This window comes from Nothoprocta perdicaria, unplaced genomic scaffold (assembly GCF_003342845.1).
Source record: "Nothoprocta perdicaria isolate Ctin4 unplaced genomic scaffold, notPer1 scaffold_11, whole genome shotgun sequence".
Taxonomy (NCBI): Eukaryota; Metazoa; Chordata; class Aves; order Tinamiformes; family Tinamidae; genus Nothoprocta; species Nothoprocta perdicaria.
In genome coordinates, this window is record NW_020454205.1 from 8,137,390 (window position 1) to 8,161,200 (window position 23,811).

General features: G+C 50.5%; 1 protein-coding gene and 1 long non-coding RNA gene across 4 annotated transcripts; one reads left to right on the forward strand and one right to left on the reverse strand.

Annotated features, from left to right (window-relative positions):
* Window positions 1-332: 332 nt before the first annotated feature.
* ITGB2 (integrin subunit beta 2) lies at window positions 333-22,197 on the reverse strand. The gene is made up of 16 exons (XM_026049266.1): window positions 22,109-22,197; window positions 11,576-11,642; window positions 11,134-11,222; window positions 10,392-10,575; window positions 8,226-8,396; window positions 7,684-7,925; window positions 7,082-7,237; window positions 6,388-6,483; window positions 6,119-6,208; window positions 5,641-5,781; window positions 5,040-5,224; window positions 3,902-4,146; window positions 3,154-3,373; window positions 2,536-2,741; window positions 1,957-2,123; window positions 333-1,405 (listed from the first exon to the last, which is right to left on the reverse strand). Exons 2-16 carry the CDS (start codon window positions 11,637-11,639, stop codon window positions 1,340-1,342), a joined length of 2,322 nt encoding a protein of 773 aa, XP_025905051.1. The 5' UTR covers window positions 11,640-11,642; window positions 22,109-22,197; the 3' UTR covers window positions 333-1,339.
* LOC112955848 lies at window positions 15,848-21,183 on the forward strand. Of its 3 annotated transcripts, XR_003250954.1 has the most exons (5): window positions 15,848-16,117; window positions 16,201-16,220; window positions 17,030-17,120; window positions 19,544-19,648; window positions 21,048-21,183. It is a non-coding gene; the product is annotated as an uncharacterized LOC112955848 (long non-coding RNA). The 3 variants fall into 3 exon arrangements; XR_003250955.1 differs by lacking the exon at window positions 21,048-21,183 and having other exon boundaries at window positions 19,544-19,781; XR_003250953.1 differs by lacking the exons at window positions 19,544-19,648; window positions 21,048-21,183 and having other exon boundaries at window positions 17,030-17,770.
* Window positions 22,198-23,811: the final 1,614 nt, after the last annotated feature.

Sequence of the window (23,811 nt, forward strand, 5' to 3'; positions counted from 1 at the left end):
GAAGCATCTCTGGGGATGTAGCTGGAAAATTGGTGTAAATCAGCTTGTTTAGTTGGACAGCGAGTTCTCCAGGTACAGCCTCTACCTGAGACGCTGGCATCAGTGACAACTTTTTTGTAATCCCTTGGACAGGCACTTCAGTTGCTGCCTCTGAACCTGATTTATAGCACGTCATCTGTATTTGTTTTATATATTAATTTTTATTAACTTTAAAGGTATTCATAGAGCAAATTGGGGTATTACATAATACAAATATAGCTATAGGCAGATTATTCCCAAACATAAAGAACTATGCAGATATTTAAGTATGATGAACCCCACAATACAAAAAATAACTTGTGCACCATTTTGAGCTGGAGATGCTCTCTCTGGTACTGCATGTTGTTTAGTTTGTCTGGCCCTTTGAAACAGGCCCTTCACCTGGTTAGTTTGTCTGGGCTTGTAAAGAGGGGAGATATCTTCCTGGGGGAGGAAGAAGCTAGGGCCAAGCAGTGTATTCAAGTTCTTTGATTCTCTGGCTGCTGTTGTTCCACAGTTCAACTAGTTTCTTCTTTACCATCCTGTCATGAAGAGGGCTCAAGACTTCGTGGAGGTAAGCAAAGCTTGTAGGAACCCAAATATAAACTTGGTGGACCCAGAGGTAGCTCTGAGAGTGGAGGCACACTAGGGAGCAGCTGATGATTTGGAAAATAAGATTCAGTGCATGTTTCTTGGCTTCTCTTTGTTTCCAGACACAGGTACTCACCAGCCCTTCTTGCCCATCAGTTCAGTGTAACCTGTAGTACTTTTGCCAGAGCTTAGGAGACCCTCCACATCCATTTCTGAAGGGAGGGCTTTAGAAATAAGCTGCACACATAACATGGCAGAGAACAACACAGTAGGTAAAGACTGGGCACAAAGTAGCCGTGGAGCAGGTCCTGTTAGAACAGAAGGGAAATGGCATTTCTGAAATTCCAGCTCCAAATGAACTGCACATCAAGCTGATTTGGGGGCTTGATCCTGTCACAAAGCAAAATTAGCTTCATGAGCTGGGACAGATGGTGAGTGACACAGGAGCCATTGCCTGTGCCCACTACTAAAATCCTACTCTGTAGTCCCAGCCACAGCAAAACTTGTTCCTTTCTCCCAGCTCCACTACTAGGACCAGTATGAACTGTGTGAGGAGACAGGCACAGAGTGATCCCTTAGCCAAAGCCCAACTTTTACTTGTGATCTTTTGGAAAAAGGGAACAAACCAACAGGTAAAGAATAAGAGATGGAAGCCTTAATGTGAAATTTCCTTAGCTTGGCATTTCTTTCTTTAATGGTGGCTCCTAGCTTTGTCTGGTGTTGCCCCTTTTCATTCTCCGTTGAATCTGGGGTTCACGACTGTGGTGGTGGCACTTTTGAACAGAGGGTTATCAGCCTGGAGAGAGAAAAAGAGTGGGTTTTCTGCATGCACAGACTTGGGCCATTTGGCCCTCCAAGCAAGTGTTACAGAGGTGGCTGCCCCCACCCTCCTTCAAATGGCAAAGTGTTGGCAGAAGAGCCCACACGTGCCTCCAGCTCCCTGCAAAATCCAACCGGACTCCAAAGCCTGGGTAGCTGCAAGGACTAGGTCTTGAAAGCTCTGTGTGGTATCAAGCAGTGACTGTCTTCAGAGATGATGTTCCTTTTGGTTCTGACCTTCCCATCTCCTCCTTTCAACCTCAAGGATTTTTTGGCTTCTCTAACAAATTTCTCTCTTTTCTCCAGTTGCCCTGCTATGGTAGGGCACTGAAGTGAGCTCACTGGGGCCCACCCCTGCTGCATGTCCTCATATCAGTGGCAGGTTATGCCCTGCTTAGTGGGGTCCTGGGTTGTGCCTAGGTGGACCCAGCTCAAGTGAAGGCAGGGAGAGCAGGAAAGCAACTGCACAAGTGGGGAGAGAGTCTTTGTTGTCAGTTGTATCCCATCCCCAGAAAAGAGTTCTCTTACATCGTTCCACTTGGCCTTGGACTTTTCCTTCTCGAACCTGCGGTACTCCCGGCGGTCAAACAGCTCTGTCAGGAGTTTCCAGATGAGCAGGAGCAGCAGCCCGATGAGGGCCACGCCAGCGATGCTGCCGCCCACGATCAGGGCAACGTTGGGGGGCTCCGGGCACTCTGCAGAACAAGCACAGCAGAGTCTCGCTGAAGCCTCCTCACAGGTCAGCTCCACTCCCTGCGGTGCTGCTGCTCCCACCTGTGTGCTGCGTGAAGGACACAGGTAGGTGCTGGCTGCGCCCAGCAGCCTGGAACCACAGCTGGGCTCTCTGATCTTTACATGCAGCAGCAGCAGCAGAAGGGGGATGTGGTCTGGGAGGGCAAAACTGCAAGAGTAGGCAGCAAGCTGTGGGCTTAGTCATGGCTTTGTAGCGCTTTGGTCCCTCAGCTGAGTCCAGATTTAGCTGTTTAGTTCAAAGAATCAAGGTATTTATGGCCTTTAGTGCTTTTGGGGATTGGCATAAGCCCTGGCAAGAGGCGCCTGTTCTGTCTACCCGCCTGAAGAAGAGGGTGGAGAGCACGACTTGAGTACCTTTCGTAGGATCGACATTCACAGTGTATATCTCCTCCCCATCCTCCTGGAACATGTGGAAGGTGATCCAGCAGTTCTGGGAGTCCTTCTCTCTGCATTGCCTTGCTCCTGAGAGCGACTTTTCAGAAGTATTGATGTTTTTGCAGGCTGTAGAGCAGTTCTTTTCAAAGGGCCCACTGGCAAAGGCTTTGCACTCCACACAGGAACTGGAAAACATGCAAATGCCTGGCTTGTCTCTGAGGTGAGAGGAGCCCTCGAGCAGTCCCACAATGTGGGGGAGGATGGCAGCCAGCAGGATGGCTGGGTGGCCCCAACATAAGGCTACCTAAAGGGTAAACCCTAGAGCCGAGTTCTGGGGAGGGCTGAGGGTCTCAAGGTGCTGTGTAGAGTGAGTGGGCAGACTCTCTTTCCTGTACAACTATTCAGGGACGAGCTGGCCATCAACAGCACCAGACTTAGCAATATAAAACCAGCCAGCTCCTTAGGAGGGTGAGACATAGACCAGCGATACCAGCCCCGGTGCTGACTTGCCTGCTGCAGCCCAGGGAAGGGAGGGATGTGCAGGCTCCCTCGTCCTCCCAGAGCCCTGCCCTGTCTGTCTCCGTGCTCATCACTCACATGTATCTGCCGCAGGGCGATGGGCAGCCAGGACAGTCTTGGCAAAAGGGGGGCTGGTAGAGCCCCCTGCATTGGCACTGGTTGCAGTGGCATTTCCCTCGGTTGCTGCACTCGTTCCCACGAATGTTCAAGCAGCCGTCTGTTGACTTCTGGCACTGGCACGCGCTGCCCTGGTACTCCTGCGTGCACCTGCACTTGCCGCAGTCGCAGTAGCCGCGCTCTGTGGGGAAAGCAGAAACTTTGAGCTGGTTTCCAGCCCCTTGTCAAACTTCACAGCTGTGGCTACAGCCATTCACCTGCTTGAAGACCAGTGTTCTGCCTAGCTGTCGTTGCTTGCTGGGCTCCTGCTAGTCACAGCAACTTAGCAAGGCCTCATCTGCTCCCCAACAAGAGAAATTAACTGCAGTGTTGCATGATCTCCAGTACTGCTCTGCAGGACTCAGAATTTCATCCATGGGACACCTCTCAAACAAGATCTTGTAGGTGCCTAAAGAAACAGTTTGCAGGGAGCTGCTCTGTCAAATATTGTTTCCCTTTTTTCCCCATATTTTTGCATTTGGCACAGAGCACTCCTTGGTCTATCAAAATCATACTTGGGGATGGAGACGTGAGTGTCCTTCAAAAGTACCTTCTCTGGTGCACTGAGGATGAGGGAAAGAAAAGAAGAGCTAGGAGCTGGTCAGGCTTTGCCAGCTGGTACCACATCCCGGCTTGGAGTCAGCTACTGTTTAGGGCCTAAGGCTCTCACCTTTGCCACCACACGGCAAATTGTTGTGAAACTCGCAGTTCATGTTGTCACATTCACAGAAGGTGCCATAGATGTGCTTGCCAGGCACGTCGCTGGTGTGGCAGATGCACTGCCCGCACACACAGTCCCCCAGCCCCGAGCAGATGACAGACGTGTTGTCCTTTCGGCAGCTGCCTTCCAGCTCTTTGTTGCTCTTGCCCTTGGTTTCACACTCACACTCCTTCCCAGTGTAGCCTGAATTGCAGCTGCCGTAAAAGAAGAAAAAGGAATCTGGATCAGCAGCCACGAGAAAGGCTGGTGCCAGGAGTAAACCTGCTGTGCCAAGTTCTCCAAGCCCAGCCAGCAGTTGCTGCTCTGTGAGCCCTGGATTTATAAGCATGCTCTTATACCCTGCACAGGTATGTATGCACCGGGCTGAGCCTAGGACCTTGGCTAAAGCAGAGCATAGCTGGGACAGGCTCAGGGACAACAAGTGAGTCACCAGGCATCTTCACCTCATCTGCAGCAGCATGTGGTGCATGTACTGCACGTGGTGCATGTACTAACTGTGTTCAAGCAGAGTCCTTAACCAGCTGGAAACCACAGAAACATAGCTGGGTAAGCTGGTTATTTTTACAATGCTAAATACTTGCCCGGAAATTATTATTATATTTATGATTTCCAAACTCTTGCCAGGAGTTCTTAGTATTTCCTGAGGAAACCCAGTCTTTTCCTCTCTCCATCTGTGAGGGACCATGAAGTGGTAATTATCTTTGCTTAAGGACCGTCATGAACTGCAGCCCAGAAATTAGGTTTTTATGGAGATTTCTACAAGAAGCCACTGCTGCTTGATGGATGGATACCTGTAGGAAAGCAGCAGAGACTCCATCAAGGGTGATAGCTCATAAGGGCCCTTGTCACTGGGAGATTAAGCTGCTACTCTAAACCAGAAAATTGGTGCAAAACCTCAAAACTGAGCCATGGCTGACTATCTAGTGTAAACATCTCTGCTGGCCCTCATGAGGCCTCCAGTTCTCCAAGCAAAATGTGCTTGGAGACACCAAGCACAACTTGCAGCTGCTCTTGCCCTGGCACATCTACCCTCTCCTAGCACTTCCCCAATGTTGGCAGCTTTTGAATCAGCACTGTCAGACTTTACCTGCAAATCCCACAAACAATACTGCCTTGCCCATTGCAGTCGTTTTGGTTAGGCTGTTCACGGCAGTTGCAGTTACAGTTGCTGTCAACGTAAACGGTGAGCGTGTCTGTGAAGCCCAGCGGTCGGATGGTGAAGGACTGGCTTTTGATGCACTCCTTTGCTGTGACCTTAACTCGGAAGGTGACCTAGAAGATACAGAGCCAAAAAAAAAAAAAAAGAGAAACATCAAAGGTCAGAAGGTAGCTTCAGTGATTAGAGGAGTGGTATTGACCACATGGTTTGGGCATGTGCCACGGTACTGGCTGCTTTGACCAGTCCAGGCAGACTGCACTGAGTTACTGGGCTACCCGCCTACCCCAGAAGGTCTGCTCCATAGGGCTGTTCCTGGTGCCTTTTCAGGCCTTGTTTTTGGCCAGCACTACAGCAAAATGCCTAGAGATGCATAGATTTTAAATACCGAAATGCAGCATCTTGGGCCCTCTTGGCCTTAAATTCACATGAATAAGAAGTCTGGAGCAACAGACTGGATTTCTGCCATTAAAAAGAGAAGATGCAAGTGGTGCTGTGAGCTCTGCAGCTTTCCCAGTACTAGGGAACATACCACATCATTTATCTTAACGTCGTCACACCGTCCTCTTGCTTCATCCAAGATGTTCTTGCCTTTTTTGCAGATGGAGTCATATTTGATATCTAGGACATCTGATTGAGTGGTGTGAGCCAGGATGATTTGCGAAGACAGGTTCTGTGAGGAAACAATGGAGAAAATGCTTCAGACCAAGAAGAGACTAAACCAAGGCAATTCATCCTGCACTACAGGTCAATGCTCCCCTATGGAGAAATTGGTGGCAGGAAGCAACCCAAGCTGCAGTCTCAGCTGCTTCCCCATGGATGGGGATGACAGACAATGGGGCTGAGAATGTTGAAACTTCTTGCTTGTGGGTAGAGGGAATGAGCGTGTCCTGTTTTCAAAGCCATGGACTCATCTACTCTGTTCTGTGATGATAGGGATACAGGATTGAAGCTTTCCAAAGCTTCAATCACTGTTGGACAGGCAAGATGCGTCTTTGCCTAGCACTTACATTGTAGGCCACCTGGATGAGTTCGATGATGTTGCTGGAGTCTTCATTCAGCTCCCCCACTGCTGACTTCGGGATCATTTCACTGAGCTTCTGCCAATAGACAGCAAACATGTATCATCATACCTAATACGTGAGAGTGGAGCACAGAGAGGACAGTGCAACTCAGGCTTGGCCCAGTGCAAGGACTTGGTGACAGGAGGACACACACATCCATTTTTGTCCTCCTTGGAGAGGATGTTAGGTCTCTGGGCCATTCAAAGTCTACTTACTTTATAAACATCCACCACTTTACTAGTGACAGCAAAAATGGGCTGAATGTTATTTTCAGTGAGCTTTTGGATCAGCTGGCCAACAGATGGATAATCCTGTGTGAGGAGAAGGATGACAGCTTTCAGTTCAGATTCTTTCCATCAACAGAGCAGAGAATACGTTTGGTTACGTGGCCCCTCTGTGGTCTCAGTAGGGTCAGTAGTTTGTTGTAGTGAGGTTGCTTGGAGGTTGTCCCAAGGCAACTCTTTTAGATTCGCTAGACTGATAGGAATCTCGTGGCCTCGATAAAAGGCTTTATGGGAATGCTGGGGGAAAACACAGAGATGTCTCTTGAGTGAAGGTGTCTCTGGTTTGCTTGTTTTACCCAGAAGGTCAGCTCAAGGCTTTTGCTGGTGGGTTCACTATAGGGAAGACCACACAGAGGGTCCCAATTTATGATGACCAGCAGTGACAAAGAAGCGTTAGCAGGGGAGCCTCACTGTATGATTTGCAGCACGTCCATTCCCAGGGGATACTGCATCCATGGCTCTACGGGCAATTACCAGGTCCTTTGGGAGGGCTGGTGACTCCTATTGCAGATGTGACAGGCGGGGCCCAGGGATGAGATGTTGCCTATGCAAGGATAGGGTTTGGAGCCATCAAGCAGCCCCTGTAGAAGAGGCACTTTGGGCTTGCATCGTCCAGGGTACTTACAAACTCATTGCTCTTTGCATACATGTTATTTTCCAAATGGCACTTGCCGTCGTTGGGGGTGAGGATGCCCCCAAGTTTGCCATCGCCAGCGAAGTGGAAGCCATCATCAGTCGCATACACCAGCAAGCGGGTTACGTTGCGCCAGCCGATCAAGTCCTGAAAGCAGCATGGACAGCACTCAAACCTGTCCCTGAACAGGGGCTGGGGGAGACAGGGACAGCCAGGCAGGACACAGCCTCGGGATTCACCCCTGCCTGAGGAGAATGCACAGCATTTCCAAAGAACATTACATCGAGCGTGCTGCACATGCGCAGCTGAAGGCTGACTGGCCAGAGGAGGCAGGTGACAGATTGGAGAGGGAGGCTCTGGGGTTCAGAGACTCTGTCTGTATCTCCTTATTATAACCTGCTCTGGTGCTGAATTGGGTTTTTATATGTGTAACAGACCTGAAGGTTTGATGGGCCTGAGTCTGCCTGGAGAGAGACAAAGTCAAATCCTGACGGACTTGCCTTGAAACACAGTTAAGCTTCCCTTGTGTCTGTCGAGCAGTTATATTAGTGGTGAAAAGGATACAGGGCCACGACATTGAGGAAAAGACTCACCCCACACACTGCTGCTTGCATCATTGCGTCCAGCCCCCCCTCTGGGGCATCCAGGTTCCCTGAGATGAACTGCTTCCCCACTTCACTCTCAAATTTTTCGGCATCATTGGTCAGTGAAAGGATGTGCTTGAAAGCAAAGGGGGGCTGGCAGTTGTCAGATTTTTTGGGGCAGGGGTTCTGTAGCTTCTCCGGGTGCGTGTTCACAAAGGGCAGCACTGTCTTATCCACAAAGGAGCCGAATCCTGGGGTATTCAAGAGTAGCAATGTTAGGGAGAAAGGTGGGCAGAGATGGGGTGGGTGTCCCTACAGGGTAGCCCACTGTAGGTCACCTGTTGGCACCAAGATGGAGAGTTGCATGTTTGTCCAAGCACAGTTCCCAAATGGCCCATTCCTGGCCCGGGTGGACTCTCCAGCTTGGCAGAGGACAGGTTATACTGCCCACTGCCTGTGTCCTGCTCTGTCCCCATGCTCTCTTCTGGTCTAGTGGTTCTCTGAGGTTCAAAAGAGGCCAGGCTAGGGTCTTGTACTAAGGAAATACTCACCTATGCGGCGAGAGGGAGTGGTGGCTTCCAGTGCTCTGAGCAGTTCCCCTCCCAGCTTCTTCACCTTCTCCAGATCATCAAGCATGGAGTAGGAGAGGTCCATGAGATAATAGAGATCAATGGGATAACCCGTGGCACGACGAAACTTCACCTCGAATGTAGCAGGCTGGCCTGCAGGACAGAGATACCACAGCCCAAACACCAGGGTCACTCTGCTGTGTTTCATACCTCGCCCCACCTTATCCCTCTCCTTGGAGCTTCCTGTCTTTAGGAGGAAATCAGGACGAAGCGTGGTGTGTACTGTGCTGTTGTGACCCTGAACGGATAGAAGACCAGCCCTGCTGCTGGGAGAAACTAATCTCTCATCCACCCTCTTCCAGGAAGGTGGCCCCAGTCTGGTTAACCCTCCCTCTGACAAACTTCATGTCTTCTTCAGTTCAGCCAACTTCCCAACGCAGCACTTCTCTCTCTCTGGTGCTCCAGTTGTGGACTGTAACTCAGCCTGTAACACAGCTCCTCTCGGCTTCTGCTCTGAGGAACATGCCCATTTCCTCTGAAAGAAACCTGCCTTCCTCCCCCTCATCTCTCTCCTCCTGTTACTGTCTTGTCTAGGATCCCCTGATACTCTGCTGGGGTCTGCAGGGAGCTCTTTCCTCCTGGTGGCCTCACGCTTGCTCCCATCACACAGGAGAGCCACGCTGGAGCCTGCAGAAGACCACAACTTGCCTCTCTGTTTGTGTCCCTTTATCACCAACTGTCTATCGCCTGCCAGCAATATGTTCCCCTCCGCCCCCTCCACCTCCTCTCACTTCTTCTTTAGAGTTCTCCAATCCTGTCTCTCCTTCTCAGACTACCTCCTAGATGAAGCTAAGAGCCGGATTTTCCACCTTGTCCTCCCTGAGTTGTCACTTGCTCTCACATCCTCACCTGGCTTCCCTGAGTTCTCATGTCTTTCTCCTTTCTTGCATCCTCCTCTCACAGAATCACAGAATGGTTGAGGTTGGAAGGGACCTCTAAAGATCATCTAGTACCAACCCTCCTGCTCAAGCAGGGAAACCTAGAGCACATGGCACGGGGTCAGATCCAGGTAGATTTGGAAGATCTCCACTCTTTACTCTCACCCTACTCCTGCTCAGTAGATATTCAGGGGAATACATGGCAAGGTCACCTACAGTTTGATTTTGTGTGCCTTCTACACATCAAAATACTGCTTAAGACAAATGTTAGAAATACCTAGACCAATTCAAACATAATTAAAACAAGAAAAATCAAACAGCAGTACTTTGGAGTGGGCCTACATTCTTTGCTTCCTTTCGGAGATAAACTGATGGAATTCCATAAACTGATGGAATGAGAGAGTTGAATTAAGAAAAAATACACTGAAAAGCAGTGGGAGAAGAACAGTGGGAGCAGAGGGAGGTGAAGACATGCGGGTGGGGTCCTGCTCACAGGAAAAACCATATGTAGTCAGACCCCCACACATCTGGATGATAGTGACAGAAATGACCTTGCTACGAAGTAGGGACAGCAACAGCTCTCAAATACCGCGTGAGATGTCTTAAACAAGCACCATGTTTTCTTTCCGATGACATAACTCACAAAAATTCTACATTCTCTCAAAAATATTGAAAAATATTTGGGGAAATGTAAAGTAAATTAAGGGCATTTCTCTGTAAGTTCTAAGACTTGTAATAATCTATGAGATTCCAATAATTTTATCACTCTTAACCTGCCTTTTTAACCTCTGTTTACCCCCAGACCTACTCCCTCTGTTTACCTTCAGGCCTACTTGACCTCTTTAGCCTCAGGACTACCTGACCTCTTTCCCCTCAGGCCTACTCGTCCTGTTTACCCTCAGGTCTACCTGATCTCTTTACCCTCAGGCCTACTCTCTCCCAATCTATGTTTTGTGTCAGACCATCTTCCCCATCCACACAAATTCAGTCACTGTCTCAAGGTGGATAACTCCTCTGTCTGTTCCAGCGCTTAACCTTTTCTCAGCCTTGGAGTGATCACTAAGTTCCCCTGCTCTGATGAACTCTTAGTATCAGTCACTTCAGTTCTGCATGAGTAACACGTGCAACAACTACTAGCCAGCTCTGGTTGCTACTCCGTGAAGACTGAGGGATCAGCTGAAAGGTCATTATGAAGCCAGGCAAACCATACCTGTCCTTAATTTCAGGTGCACTTGTTGGGGAGTCAGCTGTATCTTGTCGCTTAAAGCACTGGCTTTTGTCACTCTAATATCATTGATTGGAAACTCAATGTCGTCACGCGAGCATCCCTTCTGCTCCAACTGCTCTATGGTGTCACAGCGGATAGAGTCTGGTTCTCCAGCTTTGGTGAAGTTCTGCATGTTGTAAAATCAACAGGAAAAATCAGGAATGGGAGGAAAACAGTCATGTTGCTAGATAATCCCACTCCCAAACTGGGTCTGACACAGCTGTGAATTATTGATGGAAAAAGTGAGATTGTAGAGGTCCTGCCTGTCAGGTCTGTCTTGGCCCCATCTACCAGGTAGAGCATGAAAGGCCGTTTTGCTTTTAAAGAGCAGGTAAGCAAGCACTAGCATCTGGCAGAGGGCAGATGGTTGCTCCTGCTGCCTACCAAATGGTCACGGGTGCTGGCATGGGCACAGGGGCCACAATCTCCCTCCTTTGCAGCTTGCAGAGCCTTGGGTCACTCTCTCCGGACCTAAGCAAGATGGGAGAGATGGGAAAGACTGGCTCATTGACACTAGCAGAACTCTGCCTCCAGAGCTGCTGGGGCATGACACTGAGGCACAAGCTGAGATGCTCTCCTCTCTTGTCACCACAAGGCACGGTCCCGTTAATGGAGCAGGCAGGGTAGATGCCCTGTGGTAGCTGTCCACTGGATGCTGATGGCATGAGAGGCTACGCAGACCTACCAGCTTCTTGCACCAGGCACAGCCAGGGCCAGACTGGATGCAGTCATTGCACGTCCCCACCTTGGTCTTGGTGCATTCCATGGCAAAAGCTGAAAGGGAGACAAAACAAAGACATCTTGCTGGGGCACCCCTAGAGAGACCCAGTCCACACTGGTGGCAGCCACAGGATGCTCTGACACCCAGCAAGAAGCACGATATTGTCCTACTGACCTGAGCTCACTCTGCCTATAACCTCCCATGCCCTTGTAGCAGGCCATATCAGAGCCCACACCAGCATTTCTATCCTTTGGCATCTGAGGGGCAATATGCCACCTTCCAGCCTTCCATGTCATCTTCGGAGTCACATTCACACTGTTGTCTTTGGTCTTCTCCCCCTCTACCACTGTTTTACTGTCCACATAAAGTGCTGAGAGGGAAGATGGCAAGGAAAGCCAGGACTCACCTGTTGGCAAGACCAGCAACACCCAGGTCACCAACAGCTGCTGGAGGTAGCAGTCACGGGGCATTTTCTGCAAGACAAAAAGCATCCTTGTGACAGCCCAGTGCATGATCTTCAAGTCCCTGATGGAGGTGGAAGACCAAGAGCTCCAACTGAAGTACTTTGGAGAGACTAGTCAACGTAGCTGGGCATGTGAAAGCGCTCCCACGCCTTGGACAGCCCTCTGGTCTCCCCTGCTAGTCCTACAGGTCACCATGCCATCTGAATGACCCTGCCCAGCCATGACTTCCATAAAAGATATAAGACTTGTGTAAAGGATGAAATATCCTGCTTGTTTTCTTTTGTTCTCATCCCAGTTCTCTCTCATTTCTCTCTCATTTGGGACCATAAAGCTTCCAAACCGCCTAACAGCTAAAGCTAGGACAGCATATCAGGGAAACACCACTCCTCCCTCCTCTGCTACTGGATAGAGAGGGAGATCGTGGTTGAATAGGTCTGTGGGCTGACTCAGGGTGGCAGCTCTCCTGTACTCGCAAAAATAAGTTGTTCTGCAGCTAAATATAGCTCCTAGACTAAATGTGGATGTCAGTAAAGCAAGAAAATACACTGTATCTGTACCCATTTAGCTAAACTGCTACAAAACTTGATGTATTGCTCATCTAGACTCTTTATACATACATGCACACTCATATATAAATTTATTTAATAAATCGCAGTTTTATCAATTCTCATTTAATAGTTAATGTAATTATTTACTGAATAATATGTTTATATATATTATAAATAGTGTTGGAATATGTCCAGTGGCAAATTTAGGAATCAAAATGACTAACAGAAGCATTTATAGATCCTGTTTTTTAGTTAACTAGCATACATTGCTAGGTAACTAGATATGGTAAATGGTGAAAAATATATTTAGTATTCATCTCCACCCCCAAAATGAGCTGAACCAGTCAAGAAAGGTTAAAATAATGGAAATACTCTTTCTTCCTCTGCAGAAAGTCTTGCCGCTCTGAAGGACGGGTGACAGATTTCAGTGCCAGCTGAATTCGGTGCTGCGATTTCAGCTGGGACATTGCCTTTGCACACCTGATGTCTTCCACGATAAACCGAAATTGCTTGGATATTATTTTTACATTGAATGTGAGTGGTTGCAATAGTGGTGGCAATGGCTGCAAAAAATGAGAGTAAATTTAGACCTTAACTCGTCAGTACTTCTGTCTAGCTACTGTCATTTTGAAAGTGAAATACGTGTTTCAGAGTTGATACAGGTGACTCTGGGGTTGCTGTCTCAGGCTCTGAGCAAGGGTGTCGCTGCCCGCGTGCCCTCTCCTTCAGCAAAGGCAGCTGGAGGCACGTGGGATTTTCTCCAAGCTCTCAGCTGGGCTGTGAGCACTCCCCTCCCTTTGGGCACCCGCTGCTGGTGTGAGGGCCAGGCCTTGGCACCGGCAATGGCATTTCCACCAGCGGGATCCAGGCTGCCGAGGGGTCTTTGTGGTCGCCCGCCGGCACAGCCACCCCTCTTGCCTTCGCGCCACAGCTGCGACTCCCCGGCGCCGAGATCGCGCTCAGCTGCCCCACACGGGCTGCGCTTCAGGGGCTGTCGCAGGGTGTCCAAACCGCGCAGCACTTCCCTGCCTGAAAGAGGAACTCCCCTAGCCGGCTGCCCTGCCGCGGGCGCTGCGAGCGCTCCCGCTCCCAGCTCCCAGCTCGGAAAAGGGCCCTGGGAGTCCCAGAGGGAAAGGTGGGGAGCCCGCTGGCGCTAGCCCGGCTCTGAAGGAGGCTCATTCCCGCAGGGGCAACAGGGCTAGAGCTGGCAGGGAAGCGTCAAGCTTTTGTCGCTGAAGGAAATAGTGCAGTTTTGAATCCGTACTGAGCTTTGCACGACTACTTTCTTTATTGCCTGTGGCTTTGCCAAGATCCGATTTCACCAGTTTCACAACCCTCCATTCCATTCTCCTCCCCTAAAACAGGGAAAACAAAAAGCAAACGTGAGGGGAAGCATAGGGACAACACGGGTTTCCCTCCCATCAAACAGGAAAAAAAGCCATCCAGGGTTTCCTCATTGTTATAGGGGCACAAGAGCCTCCATGTGCAGGTGGGACACATATGCCACAGGGCACAGGTGATCTGTGTCCTAGGAATGCCAGCATCCTCCTGTCTCCTTGTGCAGCAAGGCAGAGGCTGGGGAGGCTCTCTCCAGCAGCACTGTGCAGGCTTCAGCCTGCTTGCATGGCTAGTAGCAGACTGGCGCTTGCACACGAGTGCCACGCAGGGAAGAAAGACGGGTCTGTATCATGTCCTGCTCTGGGTAGGTGGACCAAGATGTGATGCCCTGGCTGTGGGGTCTGGGGCCAGGGGGCTGTGGAGGTGAGTGCACAGACCCTACAAGTGCAGGGAAGGGCTCCCAGCATGGCCCTGCAGGATGCCTCCAAGCACACCAACCGTTTGCTACCCGGAGTCACCACTCCTGCTATTATGCTAGTGTTTTAAAGCACGATAGAGATGGTTATTCACAAACATTTTCCTAGTGCAAGTTGTCCTAGCTGCTCACACCCCAAGAGTGCCCTAGAAGATGTCTTCTGAGCCCAGAAACTCATGCTATCCATACAGGTGGCTAAGTTGTTTTCAGGGATCACCAAAGATGCTGGTTGCAAAGTGAGCAGAATGCAGCATCCCAGGCTGTTTGTGGGACATGCCACAGGTCTGTTGCTCCCATTTCTAACGTGCTGAGGCAGGAGCGAGTTGGATTTTAGAGCTGTTTGCTCAGCTCTAAGGCTAATATGGCCCCCTCAGTGTGCACATGGAACAGTGTTTTTGTGATGGTGTTTATGAAATCATGTTAACCCTGTTGCGTCTTATGAGGGAATTCTCTGAGCACAGTCAAGAAGAGTGGTGTCCCAGCAGAGCTGTGACTGTCCTTACGGCACAGACTCAGTCAGTAAGAAAAGAGGAATACAATGAACACTGCCCTTTTCAGAAGTAGACACAACATGAGACAAATAGATCATAGGTTTTGAAATAGCTCTTAGGTTGCCCTGAGCTATAAACAAACACTCCCTGGTTCCCAGCAGACTTCAGTCCTCTGCCCTACCCCGCCTATGACTCTGCGAAACAGAGGCCTCAACAGCTACCAACCTCAACCACTTTGTGTAAAAAGGAAATGAGAAACCATCGGAAGGCGTTACGGCCAAACCAGTATATATGGCCACTCAGATCTGCTTCAGAGGCATAATGATACATTTTTAGCTCATTGGCCATTGTAAGATACCTCACAGATAAATAACATTGAAGGTCAAGAATGATCCTGGTCAGATGTAGAGCATCTTCCTTCAAAAAAATGTCTTCCTCCTGAGGGTAGCAGTTGCACTCTCTGAGCAGGAGGAGTCTAATAAATAGATTAACAGAGAGGGAGGGAGGAAGGAAGGGAGATAGATAAGTGTCATGTTCTCTCACAGCCCAGAACCTCATGCTGTGGTGCCTGGTCACAGCCAGCCTCTCACAGCTAAACTGAGCCCTTCTTTCAGAGGCACCTCCTGGGAACTCAGCTCCTCACATAATCCATCATACCGTCTAATGAATTCTTAAGAGCATCAGCTATCATCACAGTTGAAAAGTCTCACTATCCTCTAGTCCGCATGGGTCTGGCTCCACCTCCAGCCCGTACATCCAGATCACTGAAAAAGCTCCAAGATCAGAATTCTTTTGCCTCTTTGGATTCTTACGTACCATAATCTAACCACCGCCTCAACATCTCCTTCTTAAGCTGAAAGGTTGAACAGCCCCAGTCTTCCACTGTAATGCTTCCCAGTAGCTACTGAAACTACTATTTATTATTCAATTTGTTGTATTTACAGTTTTTATTTGTTATTGAGTGCTGCTTGTACCTGAGTTTCAGGGTCACTGGGTGGGGAGTTTTCAGCTCAATCAATTTGCTACTTAGCATACTAACACAGCACCAATATTTGCCTAGCTATCTAGTTCTTTGTTAGTTTTCTAAAAGACACAAAATACTAACAGCAGTAACTCAGAGATCTCCCTTCAGGCCTTTTAAGAGTATTGAGGGCAAGTCATGTGGTTCTGCTAATTTAGAACAGCACTTGCTGATTAACACCTGTAATTCCCTGGCCAGAGATAGTCTCCTAGTCCTGCAGTAGCCACAGCTGCTGGCTTCAAGCTAAAATAAATGCTGATTTCTTTGCCCTTTCCTGCTGTGTTAACAGCAAATTTACCCTCCCCACCTTCATAAATGCTACTAACAGAGGTTTTTTTTTTTTGACATAAGTATTCTGAGATGGTTTGGGAAATTTTCCACCACTTGGTGGTCCACAGTTGATTAGAAACCCCGCAGGCCTGGGGCTGCAGAGAGTGCTGTGATGCTGTATGGCTGCAAAACCCTGTGAGCGACAAGAGAAGGGACTTGGTATAACAGCTTCTCTGCAAGTCAGAACAACTCACGCTGAGAGAAGGGAAGAGCAAAGCTTCCCACACAGCTCCCTTGCCTTGTTCCCTGTAGCAGTCATTTGATGGATGCTGTCAGTGTGGGTAAGTAGGCTCCAGCACTTCCACGAACGGTTGCCCAGAGATGCCTGCTGCTACTGAAGTGGTTCTTTTCTTTGTTTTCACAGATTAAATACTACTTTAAAAGGTGAAGTAAAGCCCTGTACTTATTCCTCTGCTGCCTTTTTGTTGTTGTTTCCTTCCGTCCTGTGTGTGTAAAGCTGACCTAGCTGTGGTTGAAGTTGAGCTGCTGTGGGATGAAGGTATCTGGGGGAGGGAGATGGAGCCGGGAGTTGCTTTGTAGAGATGTGGGAGGTTTGAAGACTTCTCTTCATGTGAAAGGACTCACCTCCCTGAGCTCAGGGTTTCACCCCTCAGGGTCTGGCTGCTCTGCTAATAATAATAATAGAGTAGGTATAAAAGGAAAAAAGTTCTTTGTTCACAATAGTTATTTCCTGCTGTGGTGCACAGTGGTTGTATCTCTCTACTGCTTCTTATTGGGATGTCTCATGCCAGCTTCCTCCCTCAGATGGAAGTTCAGGTCTGGAGCTGTGCACAGGTATGTGTCTGGCTTGCATAAACCTGCAGCTTCTTTTATAGACAGGGATTAAAAAATCTGCCCGTTCAGACTGTGAGGACAACACATGGTCTGGATGAGCTCCTCTAGGTTTCTGTGCCCAAGATTTCCAAGTTGCAGTGCCAAAATCATAGGGCAGTGGTGAGACTGACACCCTGTTAGACCCCATGTTGACTCTTGATGTACCACGCTGGAGGTAAAAGAGAACAAATAGACAGGCATAACTGGACTAAAAAAACCTCCCAAACCTCAGAAGTATAATGGGAACCTTAACACATGCTCAGTTCTGGCTGCAATTGATTCTTCTCCTGTAGGGTTTGTTTTGTGGGTTGGATTTCAGTGCTTTTGTAATCTTAAAAGGGTTTCTTTTCCCCATACAGGAATGTAAGTGAACCCTGATGCTACAGGAGAACAACAGAAGAAAGCTTGCTGCTGTGGAAGGAAATTATTCACTGTGGTGTGGGTAGATGTGTGCGTATGCGATGCAGGGAGATTTTTTCAAAGGGAACAGATTGTGCTTCTGCATTTGTCTACCTCCTTGTAGTCCTTTCTCTTTGATTACCTGCACTAGCAGTTCAGACCTGGCCCAGCCTGGCCCCAGCAGAATTTACTCCAACCCCTTTTGCAATCTCTCCTTTGCTCGGTCCTGCCTGGGCCTCTACTGCGCTGGCCACGCAGGCCCCTTAGCTGCTCCAAGCAGCTTTTCCCTAATTCCTTGGCAGCCTCTTCCTTTGCATGTCCTCACGCAGTGCTGGAGCTAGGAGGCTGTGGCCACTGCTGACAGAGCACGGGGTGTTTGCCAACGAGCAGAGCCTGCCCGAGGCCTGTGGTGAGCAGGGAAGGGGCCTGGGGGCTGCAGGGCTGCATCCTGCCCTCACCTGCTCGCTCTCCGCTCTGTTCCCTTACATGGAAACTCTTCCCCCGGATGTGGTCTGTCTGGGTTCTTTTTATGTAAAATGAGACAAGGCTTCTTCCTAGCAGAGGATGTTGGAGGACAAGGGGGCCAGTTCAGCCCCCCGCCCAGGCAGGGAGCTGGCAAATGGTCCTCCCTCCTGGCCTGGTGCAAGGGAGCAGGGCGGCAGAGCTTCACACCTGCCTTCGCATCAGAACTGCCCTGTCACTGACCCGCTTCTGCCTGAGGGCTTTCCTCAAAGCAGTCCCAGTCCCATCCAACGTGGTCATTGCGCTTTTGGCTTTCAGGAGCCAACTGTGCAATGTCCCAGGCCCAACATTGTCTGGTCTTGCTGTGGGTTTATCAACAACTCCTAGAAGAACTTTGCCTCCGGGCAGATGGGCAACACTGAAACCCACATTTCGTTGTGCTGCTGCTTTTCCCAGCTCCTCGCTGAACCAGAGGTTGGGCAGCACGAAGCAGCCAAAGGGTGGACATGAGATGCCCGCCAGCACCACTAGTTCCCAGGGCCAGTCAGCAAGCATGGCCTCAGCTGGGACGGCGCTTGGCTGTGCTCACCATGGACCCCAGGGCACCCACAGCCATGTGCTGGAGTGGGACACGGATGCTGAGCCCTGCTGAGTGGCAACTGAAAGCAAGAGGAGGACAAACACTATGAGAGATCAGGGAGAAAGTGAATGATGGAGCAGTGATGCACAAAACCAGTCAAATGGGTGCTGTGGTGGCAAAGCAGGGTGTAGAGGCTAGGGGGAGAAGAAGCATCCTTAAAACATCTGCACCTGAATCATCACATATCAAGAAGTCATGGAAACCTGTAGCCTGAAGCAGTAAGGAGGGATATGTGCAATTGCTTCCGTGTTCACAGAAACCAAGGAAATTTGCCTGTGTGATGAATGTCTGGGACGGTGGTGTTGCTTTGCAGGGAGCCCTTTGGAGAAGCCACTAGGGAGCCTGAAGGGTATTTAATTTACCGAGCCCCTCTCATTTGCTGTGTTGTATGAATGTGGCTCGGATGTGAAAAGACGTTCCCAAAGTGTTGGCAAGATGGAAGATCCTAAAGTGACCTCGGAGGAAGCAGGTGGGGAGTAAAGCCTGTACGTCCTGTCACTTGCAAGGGAGTTGTGCTCAGTGGAGCCCAGGTCCGAGCAGTGGCACCAAGTAACTTGCTACACACTGGGACCTCCTCAAGTCCCTGCGATCGGGCGGATGCGACAGATCAGGACGGGTTTCTTTCCAGCGCTGAATTTATACAGAGGAAATGTTGACCCTTGCAACAACCTCTCTGCTACAAAAAATAGAGGAGCACCAAAAAGAAGAGCTGGGTCTTGTAGCCTTTTAGCCACAACCTTCCTTTGCTGCACTGCTCAATATCAGTATTTTCTTGCGAAAGGGAGGGCTGCAATCTCACAGTAGGTCTGAGGAAGCCTCCTCGAGCGCTGGCGTCACCCGCTCGCGGTGCTGAGGAGCTGCCCGCTGCAGTGCCGATGCCCTGGCGCTGCGGGGTGCTTCCTCGGAGCCCCGCTGTCCCCACGCGTCCCCGGCACAGTGCCACCGCGCTGTGACAGGGCCTGGGCCCCACCGCAAGCGTGCGGCGCATGCCTTGCCCTGCGCGGCCCGGCTCCGGCGAGGGGTGGCCCTTACCACCACTGGCCACTGCCTCTTTTTTTGCCCAGTTGTGCAATGCCGATGATCCCCATAAAGCCAGCCAGCCCTACCCAGCCTTTCTTCTGCCCGAGTCGCTGATATGCCAGTGCTTACAATATATCACGCGGTGTGGATGTGCGTGCATGGCTCACAGACATATGTATGCATGCAGACATCTGTGTCTGTACATCCCTACCCAGGGCCTTGGGGGTCTGCCTGCATCACCGATTCCCATCTCCCCTCGTCACTGGTGTTGATGTCCTGTGGCACTTGTCATAGATCAGCCAGGATCTATTTACCCAAATATGCCTTGCTGAGTCCTGTTCTCTTCTTCTAGGCACAAATGGTGGCAACATGGACAAGGGTCCTGCAGGAGGATGGAGCTTGAAGAACCTCTGTGGCAATTCCTACGCTTCCACTGCAACCTCTGGTCCGGCCACAGGTTAGAAAGTGGGGCAATGAATGCTCAGGATCCCTCGCCAAACTGCCAGCAGTGAAAGGCTGCTTGGTTTTGAGATATGTTTGCCTGGGGAGCATTTTCTTTCCAGGAGCCCCAGGGCACTTAAGGGAAGGGACCGTGGGATGAATGTTCCCCAGTGCGCTTTGCAAGCCTCCTACAGCTCTCAAACCTGAGTCTTGAGTCAAGCTCTGGGTCTTTCTGGATACTTAGGAGTGGTGATGCCCATTTCTCACATCTGCAGCTGCTTTTTAAATGGCAGGAGCCTTGCAGCCTCCACCCAGCAAGCCCCACCTGCCCCTTGAGCGAGGAGGGGTATGGAGCAAGCTGGGCTGCTCATTCCCAACGCCACGTATGTGCCAGGCAGCCTCCTACCTGGGCATCAGCCCCAACTGATGGTTGTAAGTGCCAGGAGAGCTCGACGTGCAGCCTGGGGCTCTAGCCAGGTGCCACCTTGGCTGCAGTGCCCTCCTAGCCCAGGGCACCACACGGGAATCGCTGCCTGCGGATCTCAGTGCCAAGTTGTTCTGTAGCAACAGGAGATGTCACTACTGTATTCTCCAGCCTCTTGGACAATGTGATGAGTTATTTGTTTCTCAGAGAAACTAAGTTCTGTACCATGAGCTTGTGCACCGTGAGATCATTTGTGATAGAAATAGCAGTGGGATGGAGGGCAAAAGGGCAAAACCACTGTGCAAAGCAGGATGTGAGAAACAGGGTCACACAATGTAACACAGAGAGCTTTTGCACACTCTTCGTAAGTCATATGTGTCTGTAAGGCTACGGAGTGAGACACCTCTGTGAACCCTCACACGTTTGCTTTTCATCTGCCTGAGAGGCTGGGGGTTGGGTCTCTGGTGCTTTCAAATGCACTAAAACCAGCAGTCTGCAAAGTCTTAAACAGCTTGGTGCTAAAATTAAGAGTTTTTTTTTTTTTTTTTTTTTTGGCTTTTCCATTACAGTGGGCCTACATTTCATGTACCCTGAAGTTCTTCTTTGCTGTGTTAGAGAGGGAAGTCTTGCCCACATAAAGGAGACTTTGCCAAGCGCTTTCCCTTGCCCAGGGTTATTTTGGCTGCGGTGGCCTGTCATCTTCCCAGGCTCTGCCAGGTGCCAGCTCCAGGGCACCAGTGTCCCCAGCACAGGAGGCCTAACCCCTTCCTGCTCTGGATTTTAAACTGCTGTCATCACATAATTAGGTATCTGGTGAAGGGCGGGAAGAACAAGGGGCTCATCCCCTTCTCTAGCTCTTTCTCCAGGGCTCATGTAGGCTAAGGCTCCCTATTTTAGCAAGTCTTAGTGCATCATAAACCTGGTGTCAGGCCTGGGTCGCAGGGGCACTGTCACTGACCCATTCTGACAGCACCGCTGGGTTCGCTCCCAGGTACAAGATGCAATGGAGGAAGGATCTGCATTTTTTGGCGTTGGGGTTGGGCCCCGACTGTGCCCGATGTCCTCCTCACTGCCCTACATGGCACATAGGACCTTGGGGAAGGTCCCTGTGTGTGTGCTGGTACATCAGACAAGCCCCAGCGTGGGAGGTGACACCGAGACCGAGCTGCACGGCGGCTGGAGCCCCACGGTGCTGGTGCCTGCTGCTGCGCCCCGACACGAGCGTTGGTTCCTTGTTCCGCTATGAGCCGCTACATCCTGCGGTTGCTTTGTGGGTATCTGCACACTGGTGTCAGAGGGAGAAGCACCACGTGTTCATTCTCAAGAATACAGAACCCCGCCAGGACACTGTGAGGGCACCTATCACCCGTAGATGCCCCCAGAGCTCTCCCAAGCGCGGGGTGGCTCCTCCTTTCATCACAGCAGGAAGGGGAGGGTGAAGTGGGGCTGCTCTAAAGCCAGATCAGGACGGGGCTGTCGCCAGTTCCTTCGTGGTGGTTGACTCCAGCCCACTGCTCCTGTACCCACTGGCGCTCCTGTCCACCCTAGCCCTTTCCTCCAGCTGTGCTCGTGGACATCAGCCCCATGGACCATGCGCCCTGCACGGCTCTGACTGTCCTAGTCAGCTATTTCCATCCGTGCTCAGGGATGCAATGAGAACATCTCAGGTTAGAGCAACCAGTGAGTTACACCCTCTTTATTTTGCTTTCCAGACCTACAAGAGGGTGATGAAGATGCTCTGGGGGCCTGGACATCCCCCACTCCAGTAGTGATCTGCAATTCCAGGCTCATTTCTACATCCTAAAGCAAAAAAAAATACAGAGCAGACAAACCTATCTTTGTAAAGGTTGTATTAGGCCAACCTTTGGTTTGAAGGAGTAAGGAATGAGCTCTGTGGTGATGTGGTGGGCTCCGATAGACATCTAAGGACTTAAGGGACTGCTTCTCAAGAGATTAGATAAAGACTTTTAAAAAATTCATAGGTAATCCCATCAAGACACAAACTTCCTTGACCCTCAACTGCCTTGGAAGAAAAAGGAATGTTATATTCACCTTGTATCAGGCTGTCTCCTGGTCTCTGGTGCTTCAGGCGGCAGCAAAAGTTGGTCTCAGCCAGCTCTTGAGTTCCTCCTGCTCGGCTGGAAGAAGCAGGCAGTCATCAGAGCTCTGCAGCACACTCTGATCTTCCTATTTCTGCTATAGTGGCGGCTGGTGTTAGAAAGGAGGAAGTCAAAGAAAGTGGTGGATGTGGGCGGGCCAAGAAAGAAAAAAGCAAAAACCCAAGCAGCCTAACTAACTCTAGCCAAAGCCTTTTTTCTGTCCTGTAGTGTTTTCTGCTGTATGATTTGAGCAGCAGATGCCCCCATGCTTCAACCCACTGCAGAGCATCTGGTCTCATCTCCATGTGTTAGTGCCACTGGGACTGGGCTATGGGGAGGGGTAAAACCCAAGTTACCACAGAGCATCCTGCCCCAGGGCGATGGGTGTTAACCTTCTCCAGGCCACATCCCGGGGCAGGGAGAGCCCTTGTTGCTGCAGCCATGTCCTGCCGTGGACAGGTGGTGGCTGGAGCCAAGTTGTGTGATGCTGTTGTGTGAGCTCTCTGTGCAGCATCACCTCAATGTGGCTGGGAAAGGGCCCGCTGCTGGGCCAGGCCCTGGGTGGGCCAGCCCCAGAGGAGATGCTGAGTACAGGCTGCAGAGCAGAACCTGGCCTGGTAGGGCTTGGGACAGCCTGTGTTGCAACGTCCTGAGCTGGGATGGGTGTCCCTGGGCTCTCTGGATGGGCCAGGTTGGGTCAGGGTGACCACACAGCACAGTTGGTGGGAGATGGTGAGGAGCACTCATGGCTGTGACAGCACCGAGAACGTTGCTGAGTCTGCAAATGTCTCCTGGGGCTTTTGCACTTTGGCCACATTGAGGGTCTGTCCTCAGGGAGCACAAACTGACTGCTAAAGCTCTACATAGCCGGGCCTTGCCTAGCCAGAGCCTCACAGTCCCCCCGGGAATCGGTAGCTGGGCGAAGGCCAGCGGGACGCCCGGCAGATTCACGTTCCTGGCTTCATTCCTGCTCTGTGGCAGAGGGCATGGGGGCAGCCACATGCCCCTCACAGCCATGGGGAGAAGCCCAAGGGGCATCTCCTGGTGCTTTCCTCTCCCGGCATTTTGCCAGCATCCAAGGCAGGGTGCTCAGCGCAGCACAGCCGCCCCACGCCAGCCTCGGTGAGGGCTCCTACAGCAAACACTTCTCTCTGCTGGTTTGAATCTTTCATGGCTCTGATATGGCCCTATCTCGTTCCTTGGAGAGGGGAAGCTGCAAAATGGTTAGTCTGGGAGCTATTTCTAGCTTCTGGCTGCAGGGAGGAGAGAGAGACGTCTTTCCCCCCATGGTTTTTGTTTCGTTCTGCTTTTTCTGTCTCAGAGCGTCTTGTTGAGCACAGCAGAGCTGGGCAAGGCTGCGAGTGCAGCTCTGGCTGGGACAGAGCTCAGGTCGTGGAGGGCTTTTTTTGCTCCTTTTTTTTTTTCTGGATTTTGTTGTGCACACTGTGATTATGACTCCCAAAACACCCACAGCAATATTTCCCCGAGCAGAGAGGAACCGGCTTGTGGCAAATATCTTTAATCTCCATTAGTTCACCAAAATCAGCAGAGCTGTTTAAAAAACATGTGGTATCTTAGATTTGTGGAGATAATTAATGGGAAACTCTTGTTATTTGCTTTGTAGCTTTAAACTACAGCAGTGGTTTCTGTTAGTCT